The sequence below is a fragment of the Chanos chanos genome, chromosome 6 (assembly GCF_902362185.1).
Source record: "Chanos chanos chromosome 6, fChaCha1.1, whole genome shotgun sequence".
Classification (NCBI taxonomy): Eukaryota; Metazoa; Chordata; class Actinopteri; order Gonorynchiformes; family Chanidae; genus Chanos; species Chanos chanos.
In genome coordinates, this window is record NC_044500.1 from 6,802,226 (window position 1) to 6,815,457 (window position 13,232).

A 13,232-nucleotide genomic window follows, 5' to 3' on the forward strand; every position below is an offset into this window, starting at 1 on the left:
CAAACTAAATCAGTGAATCAATTCAAGTCATGCACTGAAGTGAATAGGCACACACTGCACAAAACTTTTGAGTCTTTAAGCCCAAATAAACAAGTATGAAAAGAGAAGTACATGAATAAAAAATTTAAAAGTTCACTTGTAGCATAAACAATACCAATAAATTACTTATTTGAGGATTATATTCCAACAGTGTGCATACAGAAAGATCAGAGAGTGAGTCCAGGATGAGCAATGCCAAAGAACAGAAAATCAGCATCATAGAGGCAGCATTGTCTCCAGGCCAAAGGTATGATAATAAATACTACCGAAACTTTCGTGAATGGACAGTCTCTAAGATGAGAGCAAATGATAACAGGAGGAACTGATACTATTGAAAGTTTCAGGAATATGTAATAAATGAAATGGGATGTGTGTTCTGTTGTTTTCATAGACCAATATCTGCATTTCCTGAAGTGGATGTCAGTGAGAAACACAAATCAAGTTTGAAAAAGAAATTTGAATGTATTTGTGAAGGTTTTGCAAAGCAGGAGAACCACATGGCTCTAAACGAGATCTACACAGAGCTCTACATTATCCTGAGTGGAACAGAAAAAGTCATTAAAGAACATGAATTCATACAGTATGAAACAGCATCCTGGAGAGCAGCAACAGAGGACACACCAATCAAATGCAATGACATATTTAAACCCTTACCTGGACAAGACAAACCCATCAGAGCTGTGCTAACAACAGGAGTCGCTGGCATTGGAAAAACAGTCTCTGTGCAGAAGTTCATTCTAGACTGGACAGAAGGGAAAGCCAATCAGGATATCCACTTCATATTTCCACTTCCTTTCAGAGAGCTTAATTTGATGAGTGACCAAGAACAGAGTCTAATGGATCTTCTCAGTGGCCTTTTCATGGAAACAAAGAACTTTGATTTTTTCAGCAATGAGCAAAAAGTTTTGTTTATCTTTGATGGCCTTGATGAATGTCGACTACCTTTAAATTTCCGGAGCGAAGAAAGTCTGCGTGATGTAACAGAGTCAACCTCAGTGGATGTGTTGCTGATAAACCTCATTAAAGGGAATGTGCTTCCGTCTGCTCTCATCTGGATAACTTCACGACCAGCAGCAGCCAGTCAAATCCCTTCTAAATATGTCGACCAGATCACGGAGATACGAGGATTCAATGATTCACAGAAGGAGGAGTATTTCAGGAAGAGAATCAGTGATCAGAATCTGGCCAACAGAATTACCCTGCACGCAAAGTCTTCAAAAACTTTGAACATCATGTGCCACATACCATTGTTCTGCTGGATGCTAACCACTGTTCTAGAGAGAATCTTTAAAGGAACAGACATTGTAGAGATCCCCAAGACTCTGACTCAATTGTACACCCACTTCCTTATAATTCATATAACCATCATAAAGGAAAAATATGCAAAACAGGTAGAGAGAGAACTGATTTTCAAACTCGGGCGATTGGCTTTTCAGCAATTATTGAAGGGTAATGTCATCTTCTATGAAGAAGACCTGAGGGAGTGTGGACTCGATGTAAGAGAAGCATCAGTGTACGCAGGGATGTTCACCCAGATCTTTAAAGAGGTGTCTGGGAAGGTGTATTGCTTTGTACATTTGAGCATTCAGGAGCACCTTGCTGCCCTGTATGTGTATTTGTCTTTTATGATCAAGAATGAAAACGTTCTAACCCAAAGTAGATTCTCTAAACTTGTGGCCAAAGTCAAAGTTAATACTATTTTTGATCTACACAAAAGTGCAGTGGACCAGGCCCTGCAGAGTAAGAATGGACACCTGGATCTTTTCCTCTGCTTCTTTCTAGGCCTTTCAACAAGGTCCAGTCAGACTCCTTTACAAGGCCTCCTCACAAAGACAAGTAGAAGGTCACAGAGAAACAGCAAGACAATCCAGTACATCAAGAAGAAGATAAGAGAAAATTCATGTCCAGAGAAATCCATCAGTCTTATCCACTGTTTGAATGAAATGAATGATCATTCGCTTTTGGAAGATATCCACAGACACCTGAGCTCATTAAACCTATGTGAGTCAGATTTATCATCTTCACAGTGGTCTGCTCTCTTTCATATGTTACCTACCGCAAAAGAGAAACTTGAAATGTTTGACCTGCAAAAATACAGTGAAGAGTTACAGATGATACCAGAAAAAATAATCCTGAGGCTTCTACCAGTGGTCAGAGCATCAAGATCAGCTGAGTAAGTAATGTTCTTGCTGCCATGTTTTTAAATTGCTTTGCTCATATGATACATTTTGGATTCATTTGAAGAAGTTAAGCATACAGATTACTGGAAGGGGAAAATTCATGCACACTCCTGCAGTTAAGCCAATATATAGTGCATATGTGTCTCCTGCGTAAAATTCTAAAATGTCATAAGTAGATTGTCTGTCAAACTATGATAGAAACAATGGTAAGTAGGCCTGAAGTTATGGATGTTCTCTTAAAGTTACATAAGCTTCTTAATAACAGTAAAATAACTGAAAGAGTGTGGATAAACAAAATGTAACAATTTAACGCTGAATATGTTGTCTGAATATTTTGAATAGTAGATGGTAAAATTTGGTCCTACATCTAGCTATCAACCAAAGTCAAATTTCCCATTCATCGCTGATCATCAGTACATGCAATGTAGAATACCGAATTTGGTGCATTCCGAGGCAGTACAGCTCAGTAAAATCAAAATTTGTTGTGAATTAATTTCAGGTAATTAAACTGAAGTATGTTGTATAAGCAGTTGTGAGTGTGTATTACTGTAGTCAGTCATGTGCCATGAGGTCAGTGGCTGAGTTTAATTTAACACTGCCATGAGCATAAAAGTAAATGGCAGTAAACAAATTGCATGAAATAAAGGGAACCAGGAACTCACAAATTTTTGCTGGCAATCCACTTTATTAAAACTCTGAAGATGTAAGATGGTCGACATTATTGATTTCGCTCTGAAGTGTAGCTAAGGTGCTAAAATTCAAATGAGTAGTGTCGCCAACTACTTTCAGTAATAAGTAGCTAAAGCCTGCTCGAAAAGTCGCTAAATCTCAGTAGATGCTGCCATGCACAAATTAGCATATTTGTGATGTCATTGTGTCAAAAAACTATGTGCATATTTTCAAAAGAACAACAGTATGTGCATATTGATTAATGGATTGAAATTGTCACAAAATGGAGTTAAACTACATGCAAATACGATAATATGATAACATACTATAATACTATAATAATTTAACAGAATGAAGTTAATGAACTGTACATTTATATGTGATAATTTGGCAGACACGAGTGCCACAAAGTGAAATCGCAAGTTAAAAAGATACAAAAGGACTGAAACTTATAGGAACTATTTAGCAGCTTAACAGACAAGTAATGGTATGTAAACACCAGGTGGTGGGTGGTGTGCTCCCACTCAAGTTTTCCTATATGCCTACTTTTCTGTTGATACATACAGAGTTTTCACGAGTTTTATAATAGCCACACATGGCAATAGGCTTAGCGTAGATTTTGTGTCTGCCTGTCTTCCAATGACATTGTCCACGCTGTTAGATCTATAGAACATCCTCTTCCATGTAATTACAGTGGCTGATTCTACATAGTTTAATCATTAATTTTATAAACGTGGGCAATGCCAGACCACTAGTAAAGGCAGATGCGACATGTCACAAATTGGTGGAAGGTGATTTTTGCTGTTGCTTGACAATGAGAATGGAGGTTGCCAAAGTTGCGAGAGGTCACCAAATTTGTCACTAATTGCTAGATAAAATTTGCTAGGGAAGTTGCTAGGGAAGGTCAAAAAGCCGCTAAACTGGCAGCACTGCAAATGAGCTAGCTTGTTTTAATGACAGCACAAATATCTATGACACTGTAGCAATTTAGCACCTTGATGGCTCTGACTGGCCTGCACCCCCGCCATAAGCAGTGCCTTTCCTAGTCTGTTGATTTTGCCTTAAGCTATGCAATACGCATGCGCAAACTCCGGAACTGACAACGTTAAAGGCAATCCTGAAAAAAGGAGAGCCTACCCTTCCTGTTGAAAAAGTAGCTGGGTTTGTGCGCTATACGGCGTCTTGCTCTTAGAAGTGTAAGGACTTCTAAGAGCAGGGACATAAAAATATAATTAAAAGTATGTTATAACACACCATACTTGTAACTAGAGTTAGATTTTAATATGTTGTTATGTATTTGTTATATGGTTATTTTGACTGAATCACAAGGTAGGCACTACGTGTGTAACTGTAGTACACTGTAGCATTACTGTAGTTATTTGCTATGGATATTCCCAAGCCCATAGGTGGCAGCACCACTGCTGCATACAGAGTATAGTGTGTACTGTCTTAACTAATCAGTATGTGGTTTGCAGCAGGGCTAAACAAAGTATTGATTTGTTTTGAGTGGAATCAATATTTTAATGTTCCGTTTTTGTGTTCAAGCCATAACATAATGCTCCAAGGTCAGTTAAAACATATTAAGAAGGTCTTTTATTTCATTCTTTGATTTTTCCAAACATAAAGAGTGGCCTTTAGCCCCTCACAGGCTATAATCTGTTGAAGAGCCCTGTGTCAGGCTAAACTAAGCTTCAGTCGTCTTTTTAGTTGCAGCTGTTCAGCTAATGTTTGTGCTTACAGCTACACTTAGCTCAAAAAATGTTTGTTGTTCAATTTGAGCAAACAGTACATAGTTAATATTAAGGTTAGGCTTCAAAAATACTTGAAAATTGAAAATAGCATGTGCGTATGGGGTTGAATTGAAACTTGAAAATAGCATGTGCATATGGGGTTGAATTGAAACTTGAAAATAGCATGTGAGTGTGGGGTTCCTGTGCTTTGTGTCATTATTTGGATATTACTTAAGTATAGTATGAAATGGTGGAAACTTTGGTTCTTTAGAATTTGGTTAGTGATGTCGAGAAAATACAAGCATTGTGCAACCTGCTGCATTAACTGAAGGAGAGAGAGAGAGGGAGAGAGAGTTTATCATTTTTCCTGCATTGAGAAAAAAAGAAAAGGGAAATTGCATTTCATATTTATGCTTCACAATATATTTGTTCAGGATAAAACAGTAACTGATAAGTTACTGGGTACTCAGTCCAGCTGACCCTTGTAAAACCTGGTCAGTTGTGCTCCTTGGATACCAAACCCAGATTTTAGTGACGTTGAGACCATTATGTGCTATGACTGCAGTCTCTGTCACTTTCATTGAAATGCACAACAAACTTTGTTTCAGTCTGAGGAACTGCAACCTGACAAGTGAAAGCTACTCTATTCCGGCTTCAGCTCTCAGCTCAAACTTTTCTTGTCTGAGAGAGCTGGACCTGAGTCACAATAATCTATATGATTCAAGATTGGAGCTGCTCTCTGATGGACTGGAAAATCCTCATTGTAAACTTGAGGTACTGAGGTAAGAAAACATTAACATGAGTGTGACATTTTAACTCATTTATTTGCACACACATTCCCTAACAGTCATTTTAAAAAGTAGTTTTAGACTCAACACTATACTTCACATACTGTTAAAAAGCAGAAAAAGCGGAAGAAGGGAAAGCTGAAATTTTAGTGTCCTCACCATCACTTCATTCATTTGATATTATGTATAAAGAAAATCAGCTCTTTTGTTTTGTAGGGTATGTGTGTATTTGTATTCATATGTATGTATTCAGATGCACTCTTGTCTTTCTCACAGGTTAAGGTCCTGTAATCTGACAGAAAAAAGCTGTGTAGCTTTGGTCTCAGCTCTTACCTTACGCTCTGCCAGTCTAAAAGAACTGGATATAAGTAACAACTATCTGCAGGACTCAGGAGTGAAGGTGTTTTCTAGTGGATTGGAGGATTCCTATTTTGACATAGAGATACTGAAGTAAGATCATTTCTCTGAAAACAACACTTGCCCTTGACTCCAATTTAGCATGTTTAGGCTGTGTGTGTTTGTTTGTTTGTCCTATATGTTGGCAAGACTTTGAGTTGTTTACTCAGTTTTACCATTGTTTTCCCCCCCTCAGTTTAAATAATTGTCACCTGACAAAAAACAGCTGTGCTGCACTAGCATTAGTGCTGAACTCCAAATTCTCTGGTCTGAGAGAACTGAACATGGGCAAGAACAAATTGCAGGATTCAGGTGTAAAGCTGCTCTCTGCTGGCCTGGAGAATCCTCACTGTACACTGGAGATACTGGGGTAAGATCACCTCTTGACTAACACATTTGTAGCGATTACCATTCAGTCTCTACGAAGACCTAAATAGTACTAAGTTTGAATAATGATTTAATGTATATTTATTTATTGATTTATTGATTTTTTTTGCTGTCTTTCAACAAAAAGCATCATATATTCAGATTTTGCATCATATATTCAGATTTTTCATTTTGCTTGGTTTTATTTCAGCAGCATTTTTACAATAGATATTAAAACAATAGTGCCTTACAAAATCCAAACATAGGAGCAACAATTAGAGAGAAATATTTAGAACAAGATTTCAGTATGAATTCAACAAGAACTCAGAAGAAAGGGTTGGTTGAAACAAAGACTTTGCAAGAAAAAATAAATAAAAAACATAGGAAAAGAAAATGGTGTACATACTGAACAGAACATGGGTTGATTAACAAACAGGTTAACAGCCTTGTAAGTCTGGTGATCATAAGAATGGTGCTGCTGAATGGTGATTGATTAAAGAGATGAGGTTAGTACATGCATTTACTAGTTTATATACTCATGGAGCAATCTGAATGGCTAATGATGTGCATTGTGTAGTGCCAATTTCAGTAACGAATCCACTGAATGAAAAAGTAAAAAAAAAAATCGAACAATATAGCTGACTTTGTGGAAAACTAAAATAAACAAACGTATCATTAAACAAATTAAATAAATTTACCTCTAATATCATCTCTTTTGTACAGCCATTTTTTGGAATTGACTGTTTTTACACATCCTCTAAGAATGCAGAGGTGAATAGAGCATACAAAGAACCATTTCCCCCCCTCTCTTCTTTCAGACTGAGTGACTGTGATCTGACAGAGAACAGCTGTGAAGCTTTGGCCTCAGCTCTGAGCTCAAATTCCTCCTGTCTGAGAAAGCTGGATCTAAGTAAGAATAATCTGCAGAATTCAGGCATGAATCTACTATCTATTGGACTGAAGAATTCTCTCTGTAAACTGGAGACCCTGAGGTAAGATAATCACTCAGTGACACATGATCTGCTCTTCATTACCACACACTGTATAACAAGTGATCTAAGATCATGGAACTGTAGCCTCATAATTATCTTCAGAGGCGTTTACATATTTACACGTGATTGCCCAGGACTGTTGAGAATATGGCACTAAAAATGCTAAAGATGAAGATCTCCATTCCACAAATCATTTAGAAAAAGTAAACACTTTTAAAAGTTTTAAAAACTCTTTGAACATAAACTAGACTATTTCCATTGTCCTTTTCCATTTAAGAAATGCTGTCAAATCTGACTTTATCTATGCTGTTCTGAGACAGATTTTTGCTTTTACTCCAGATAAGTAATTCCACAGTGAACAATGCACAATTGTATATACTTATTCAGCCTTTTTTGTTAATCTTTTTTAAGTATTTCAAGTATTTCCAAAAAATTGGAAATAACAGTGTGTTTGCGTACATTCAGTATGATTACAGGGTTAACTGAGATATGTAAAGTACCATTGCTTTTTCCTTCAGCCTAAGTGACTGTAAACTCACAGAGGACAGCTGTGAGGTTCTGGCCTCAGCTCTCTGCCAAAACTCCTATCTGAGAGATCTGGATTTGAGTAAGAACAGACTTTATGATTCAGGAATTGAGCTGCTCTCTGCTGAACTTGGGAAACCTCACAGTAAACTCGAGACACTGAGGTAAGATTATCTATCAGTCACAAATGACCTGATCTTTATTGCAGCACTTTTTCTAATACTTAGTTTATAGTGCAGATGTTCCAAAACCCAGAAAGGCTGGATACATGTTAAAAGCAAGCTTCCTTTATTAAATTACAATTCTAATCCAAGTTGTTACAAGGCAAGATCAAGAACAGATATATATGGACAATCCAAGAATCGTAAAGAGTAAACAGAACTATACCAGGAATACTGAAAATTAGTATCGCCCAGTACACTTGTGATTAAAGGACTCAGCAAAGAACTGAATGAACTTGAGTGGTATCTATGCACAGGGAGGAATGAGGTGGTTAAATGAAACAGGTGAGCATGATAATTAGGTAGTGAGCAGGCAGCAACACTGGTTAGTAATCTGGAGAGTCTGAAAGCTGATGAGTCGTGTCAGAGAGAAGAGTACATGTACGTGAAAGTACATGTACATTTAAAGATACATATTGATATATATATATATATATATATATATATATATATATATATATATATATATATATATATATATATATAGTGTATAGTTTCAGATGTTTTATTGTTTTCTCCTAGGCTGAGTGACTGTAATTTGACAGAAAAAAGCTGTGCAGCCCTGGCCTCAGTTCTCAAAACTCAAAGGTCAAATTCCACCAGTCTTAAATTGCTGGACCTCAGCTGCAATAAAGTACAGGACTCAGGAGTGAAGCAGCTCTGTGCTGGACTTGAGAATTCTTACTGTCAGTTGGAGATACTGAGGTAAGGTCATCTCATTTTGTCACAAATAACACACACTAAATCTAATAATGAATCTTATGTGTATCATTTGAACTGAGAATTCATAGAACTGCAGGCTAAAAATGCAGCCTAGGAGTGCTGCCTAGAATTTTGCTAACAAAATTGCCGCAAGTGTAATGCTCAAAATTTGTTCATAGTTATGTGATCTGATTTCAAGATAAAGTTGAAATGCTGTGAGTAATAAGGAAATATTTTACAGTGCGCTGATGAGTAAACTGATAATGAATTTATTGTTAATGATTGAACTAATAATTACTTCTACTAATTTGGGACAACAATTTTAAAAGACACATTGCATTCTCATTTATGTAATGATTAAAGTTTAAAGTCATTTTTAAAATCTCTACACAATAAAGCAGCTAGGTAAGCATATACATGTGAAAGGTATGGTAGTGGTCTATGATACAGGAGAAAGAGCACAAATATATTCTTAAAAAGTAGATGCGGACAATAAAAAAACTGAACAATGGCACCAGGAGAGGTAAGTTTCAAGAAGCACACTGAGTAAATGCATAGTTTCACACTAAACCTCAATTGCCAATGAAATGAAACTGTTGTCCTTCAGTTAGCTGAACAAGAGATGTAGTTGATTTGGGTAGGCTTCAGGGAACAATTCTGGCACAGAATAATAGTAGTATTGTTATCAATCAAAAGTGAGTAACATTTAATTAAATACAAAGAAAGACAAATGGCATGCACAAAAGCTCAGGGGAGGAGTGTTGCAGATGATAATCTTGTTGAAGCTTCTCTCACCAAATCTTCAAAAGTGTTAAACCAGGACTCCAAATGATATTGGAATGAACAGCACGTGATACGGAATGAATGAACAGAATACACTAAAACAATAAAGACCGAACAGAAATTGTAATACTGCAACAGACAGCTAACCTAAACTAATCTAAAGTGTGTCACTGTTCTCTCTCTACAGTCTTAAATCCTGTCATATCACAACTAAAGGGTGTGATTATCTGGCTTCAGCTCTAAAATCAAACCCCCTACACTTGAGAGAGCTGGATCTGAGTTTAAGCAGTCCAGGTGGCTCAGAAAAGAATCATCTATGTTCTTTAACACAGGATCCACTTTTTAAACTGGAGAAAGTAATGTAAGTAGTGACACATATTTCATGAGTTGATATATTATAGTAATAGCATCATTATTGTCAGTATGGGCATGTGTATATGACGATGGTAGTGACAACAGCTGCATTTGAAGAAGTTATCAAGAGTTTGGAGTATTAATAAAACTTTACTATTACACTGTGCAGTATTGTTGCACCAATCACTGTTGTAACTTTTTGGAGCACATTTGGTCAGTGTAACTTCAGTGTTAAGTGTGTGTGTGTGTGTGTGTGTGTGTGTGTGTGTGTGTGTGTGTGTATCTATGTATGTTTTATTGAGTCTTGGAGGTAATGAGTCTTTTGATCTTGCATACAGACAGGACAATATTCCATACTGATCTTGTAATCTGATGTGTCAGTTTTATTTTGTTGTTCTAAAAGTATGCATATACCTTATATTTTTTGTCACATACTTATTTTTGTGCATTATTTTATACAGAAAAGAACAACATATTAAAATATTTTAATCTCCAACTGACACAGAGGTTAATAATTAAGATAAATGAACATCTCTCACTTTGTTTGTAGTTGGAGCTGGTGAACAATGACCCTCTTACCCTCTTACCCTCTTACCCTCTTATATGGATAAGACAGTGAGTGAAGCCAGTCTGGGTGTTGTCTTGTTTAATTGAATGGATGTTGGAGACTCATGAGAGTCATGGTGAATTGAAGGTCACAGACTTGGGGTGTGAAGATGAAGCCAGTAGTTGAGCTGAAACCACTGAGAGAGACTGGGAGGTGGAGAGCTGAGTGAAGGGGACCCGCTGTGCATATTCAGCTTCAGCATTCCATCACTTCTCATTATCTTACCACTCCATCCAGATGTTAGTGTTTACAAGGTTCTCATGTGTTTGTATGTATGTATGTATATATATATATATATTCAACAGTTTTTCATTATGTTTATTATTTTTATTTTCTACATTGTAGAACAATGCTGAGGGTTTCAACGCTATGAAATGACACATATGGAATTATGTTGTGAGCAAAAATAGTGTAAACAAAGCACAATGTAGAAAATACTAAAAATAAGGAAAAACCCTTGAATGAGAAGGTGTGTCCTAAGTGTTCACTGGCACTGTATTTCACTGTGTCTTACATTAATGTATCTGTGTTTTATACTGAGAGGTGTTTTTGAAGAAATAATAATTTGCTCTGAATTGCAATAAAAAAGCGATGTTTGTATGTAAGGTGCAGATTTTAAACACTGGTTCATATTTGTAGGGGTGTACAGGTTTACCCATGTGTATAATATCCGGTAGGCAGTGCTGAAAATTGTTTTATCCACGGTGTAATATATGTATATACTGCATGTGTATATGTATATCTGTATATTTTTATTTGTGGTTTTTGTAACATATATTTGTTTGATGTAATGTTTTATTCTGAAATGGTAATATCTTTAGGTTAAATACAAGAACAGATGAAGAAATAAACAAAGAAACATTCATACACCTGTATTCAAATATTCCAATATAGGTATCTGTATGAAATTTTATTTGATTAATGTATGTATGTATGAATTAGTAATGCATGCACAAATCTTTACAGCTTATAGTTCACAACTGTCTTCACTGAGTTGAGTTATACATTTTCTATTTACTGTAAAGGCCTATAAATGCAGAAAACACCTCCCTTGTCAATCAATCCATCACCAGTAAAATAAACACATCCATTTGATTATATGCATACATGAACATAAACAAACAAACATAAATACTATACCATATACCATAATGATGTACACATGCTCATATTGACAATGATGGTGTTGGTACTATATTAGTAATTGTATTTTTTAACACATTTTTGAAAGAAGAATATTTTGGATTTTCAAAATAAAAATAATATAAGAAACTTTGGACTTGTGAGTGTATGTGCATAACCTTTGCTTCAACTCACCAAACCAAGGTTACTTTAAATGACGACCTGGGGGATATCCCAGAAAGCGGGTTTAGTGAAAACTCAGAGTTACTTAACTCAGAGAAAGTAGAAAACCTCCTAACAGAGGAGCCCTGTGGCTTCATTCTTCTAGCAACACTGATCTATACACTGATCTATTTTTACCTCTGCAACAAGTGGCATTATACTGAATTCCACAGAAAGCCCTATGTCTTTGTTTTGCTCGGAGAATGAAGTCACAGGGCTTTTCTGTTAGGAGGTTTAATACTTTCTCTGAGTTAACTAACTCTACGTTTTCACTAAACCCGCTTTCTGGAATGCCCCCCTGGAAAACTGATACAGAATTACATGAAGCTGAGATGAATTCTGTGGAATTCAGTATAATGCCACTTGTTGCAGAGGTAAAAATAGATCAGTGTATATTACAGGATTGAGGATGATACTTGAGCACATTACATTGAAATAACATTACTCACTTATTATTATTAATGTACGAATATGTATGAATATGTATGTATGAATTGTATGAATATATGAGTTATTAATGTATGCATGAATTATTAATGCATGCACAAATCTTTACAGCTTATTGTTCACGACATTCTTCAATGAGTTGATAAGTTTTCATTTTACTGTAATGGCCTATTAATGCATAAAACACCTCCCTTGTCAATCAATCAATCCGTCCCCAGTAAAATGAACACACCCGTTTGTTTATACGCATACATAAACAAACAAACAAAAATACTTGTATAAACAAAGTTTTGCATGTAGCTCCCTCACCTGGAGGTTATGTGAAACAGCATGGCCAATCTTTACACCTTCTAAAGGAGTGAATTACCCATTTCAGAATCATTCAGAATCATTTATGACAACTTCAGAGACAAATCATTCAACAGAGAATTGTTATAACCAATATTATAAAATCTTTTGATTTTGTACTTGCCCTCTGTACTTGACATTGGCAGAGAAGAAAGAATCAGATGGGCCACAGTTTCTGATATTTACAGCAAAATTCAAAAGTTCTCAAAAATCCCAAACTGTGGGTGAAAAGTATTGCAGTGACTTGTAGTTTCAGTTCAGTATTTATGCAGTCATGTGTTTCTTTTTTTTGCCTCCCTTCTTCTGTAAGAGTCACAGAAATGAAACAACACAGATATCATCTCGTGATATATAGAGAAGAGGAACGGTGAAAGAGTAAGTTGCATAACATTAAACATAATATAAGATTTGAATTGAAATGTACCATTAATGGACTGGTTTGATTGATCACAGTTTTTATTTAAGAGCTGCTGAAATGGTTTTTCTAATTAGAGGCAAATAATAGGTCAATGAATTCATCCAGGGGGGCATTGCTAACTAAATTGCTAATAAATAAAGGTTTGTCTGTGTCACATATGATTTTATGGATATGTCCAATTAACTTGAACACAGAATTGATCTAAAGAACACCAGTAAGAAGTATTTGCATTCCTGCTAGTTTTGTCAACATTTCAAATTAGGTCTTTTCTGTGAAAGAATGTACAACAAATATGATCTATAATCTGTCCTTCCAGTATGAAG

General features: G+C 36.0%; 1 protein-coding gene across 1 annotated transcript; it reads left to right on the top strand.

The window, feature by feature from the left end:
- The first annotated feature begins 224 nt into the window (after positions 1–224).
- Positions 225–9,756, top strand: LOC115814131 (NACHT, LRR and PYD domains-containing protein 3-like). The gene is made up of 9 exons (XM_030776858.1): positions 225–286; positions 431–2,212; positions 5,227–5,400; positions 5,683–5,856; positions 5,999–6,172; positions 6,987–7,160; positions 7,679–7,849; positions 8,429–8,611; positions 9,579–9,756. Exons 1-9 carry the CDS (start codon positions 225–227, stop codon positions 9,754–9,756), a joined length of 3,072 nt encoding a protein of 1,023 aa, XP_030632718.1.
- Positions 9,757–13,232: the final 3,476 nt, after the last annotated feature.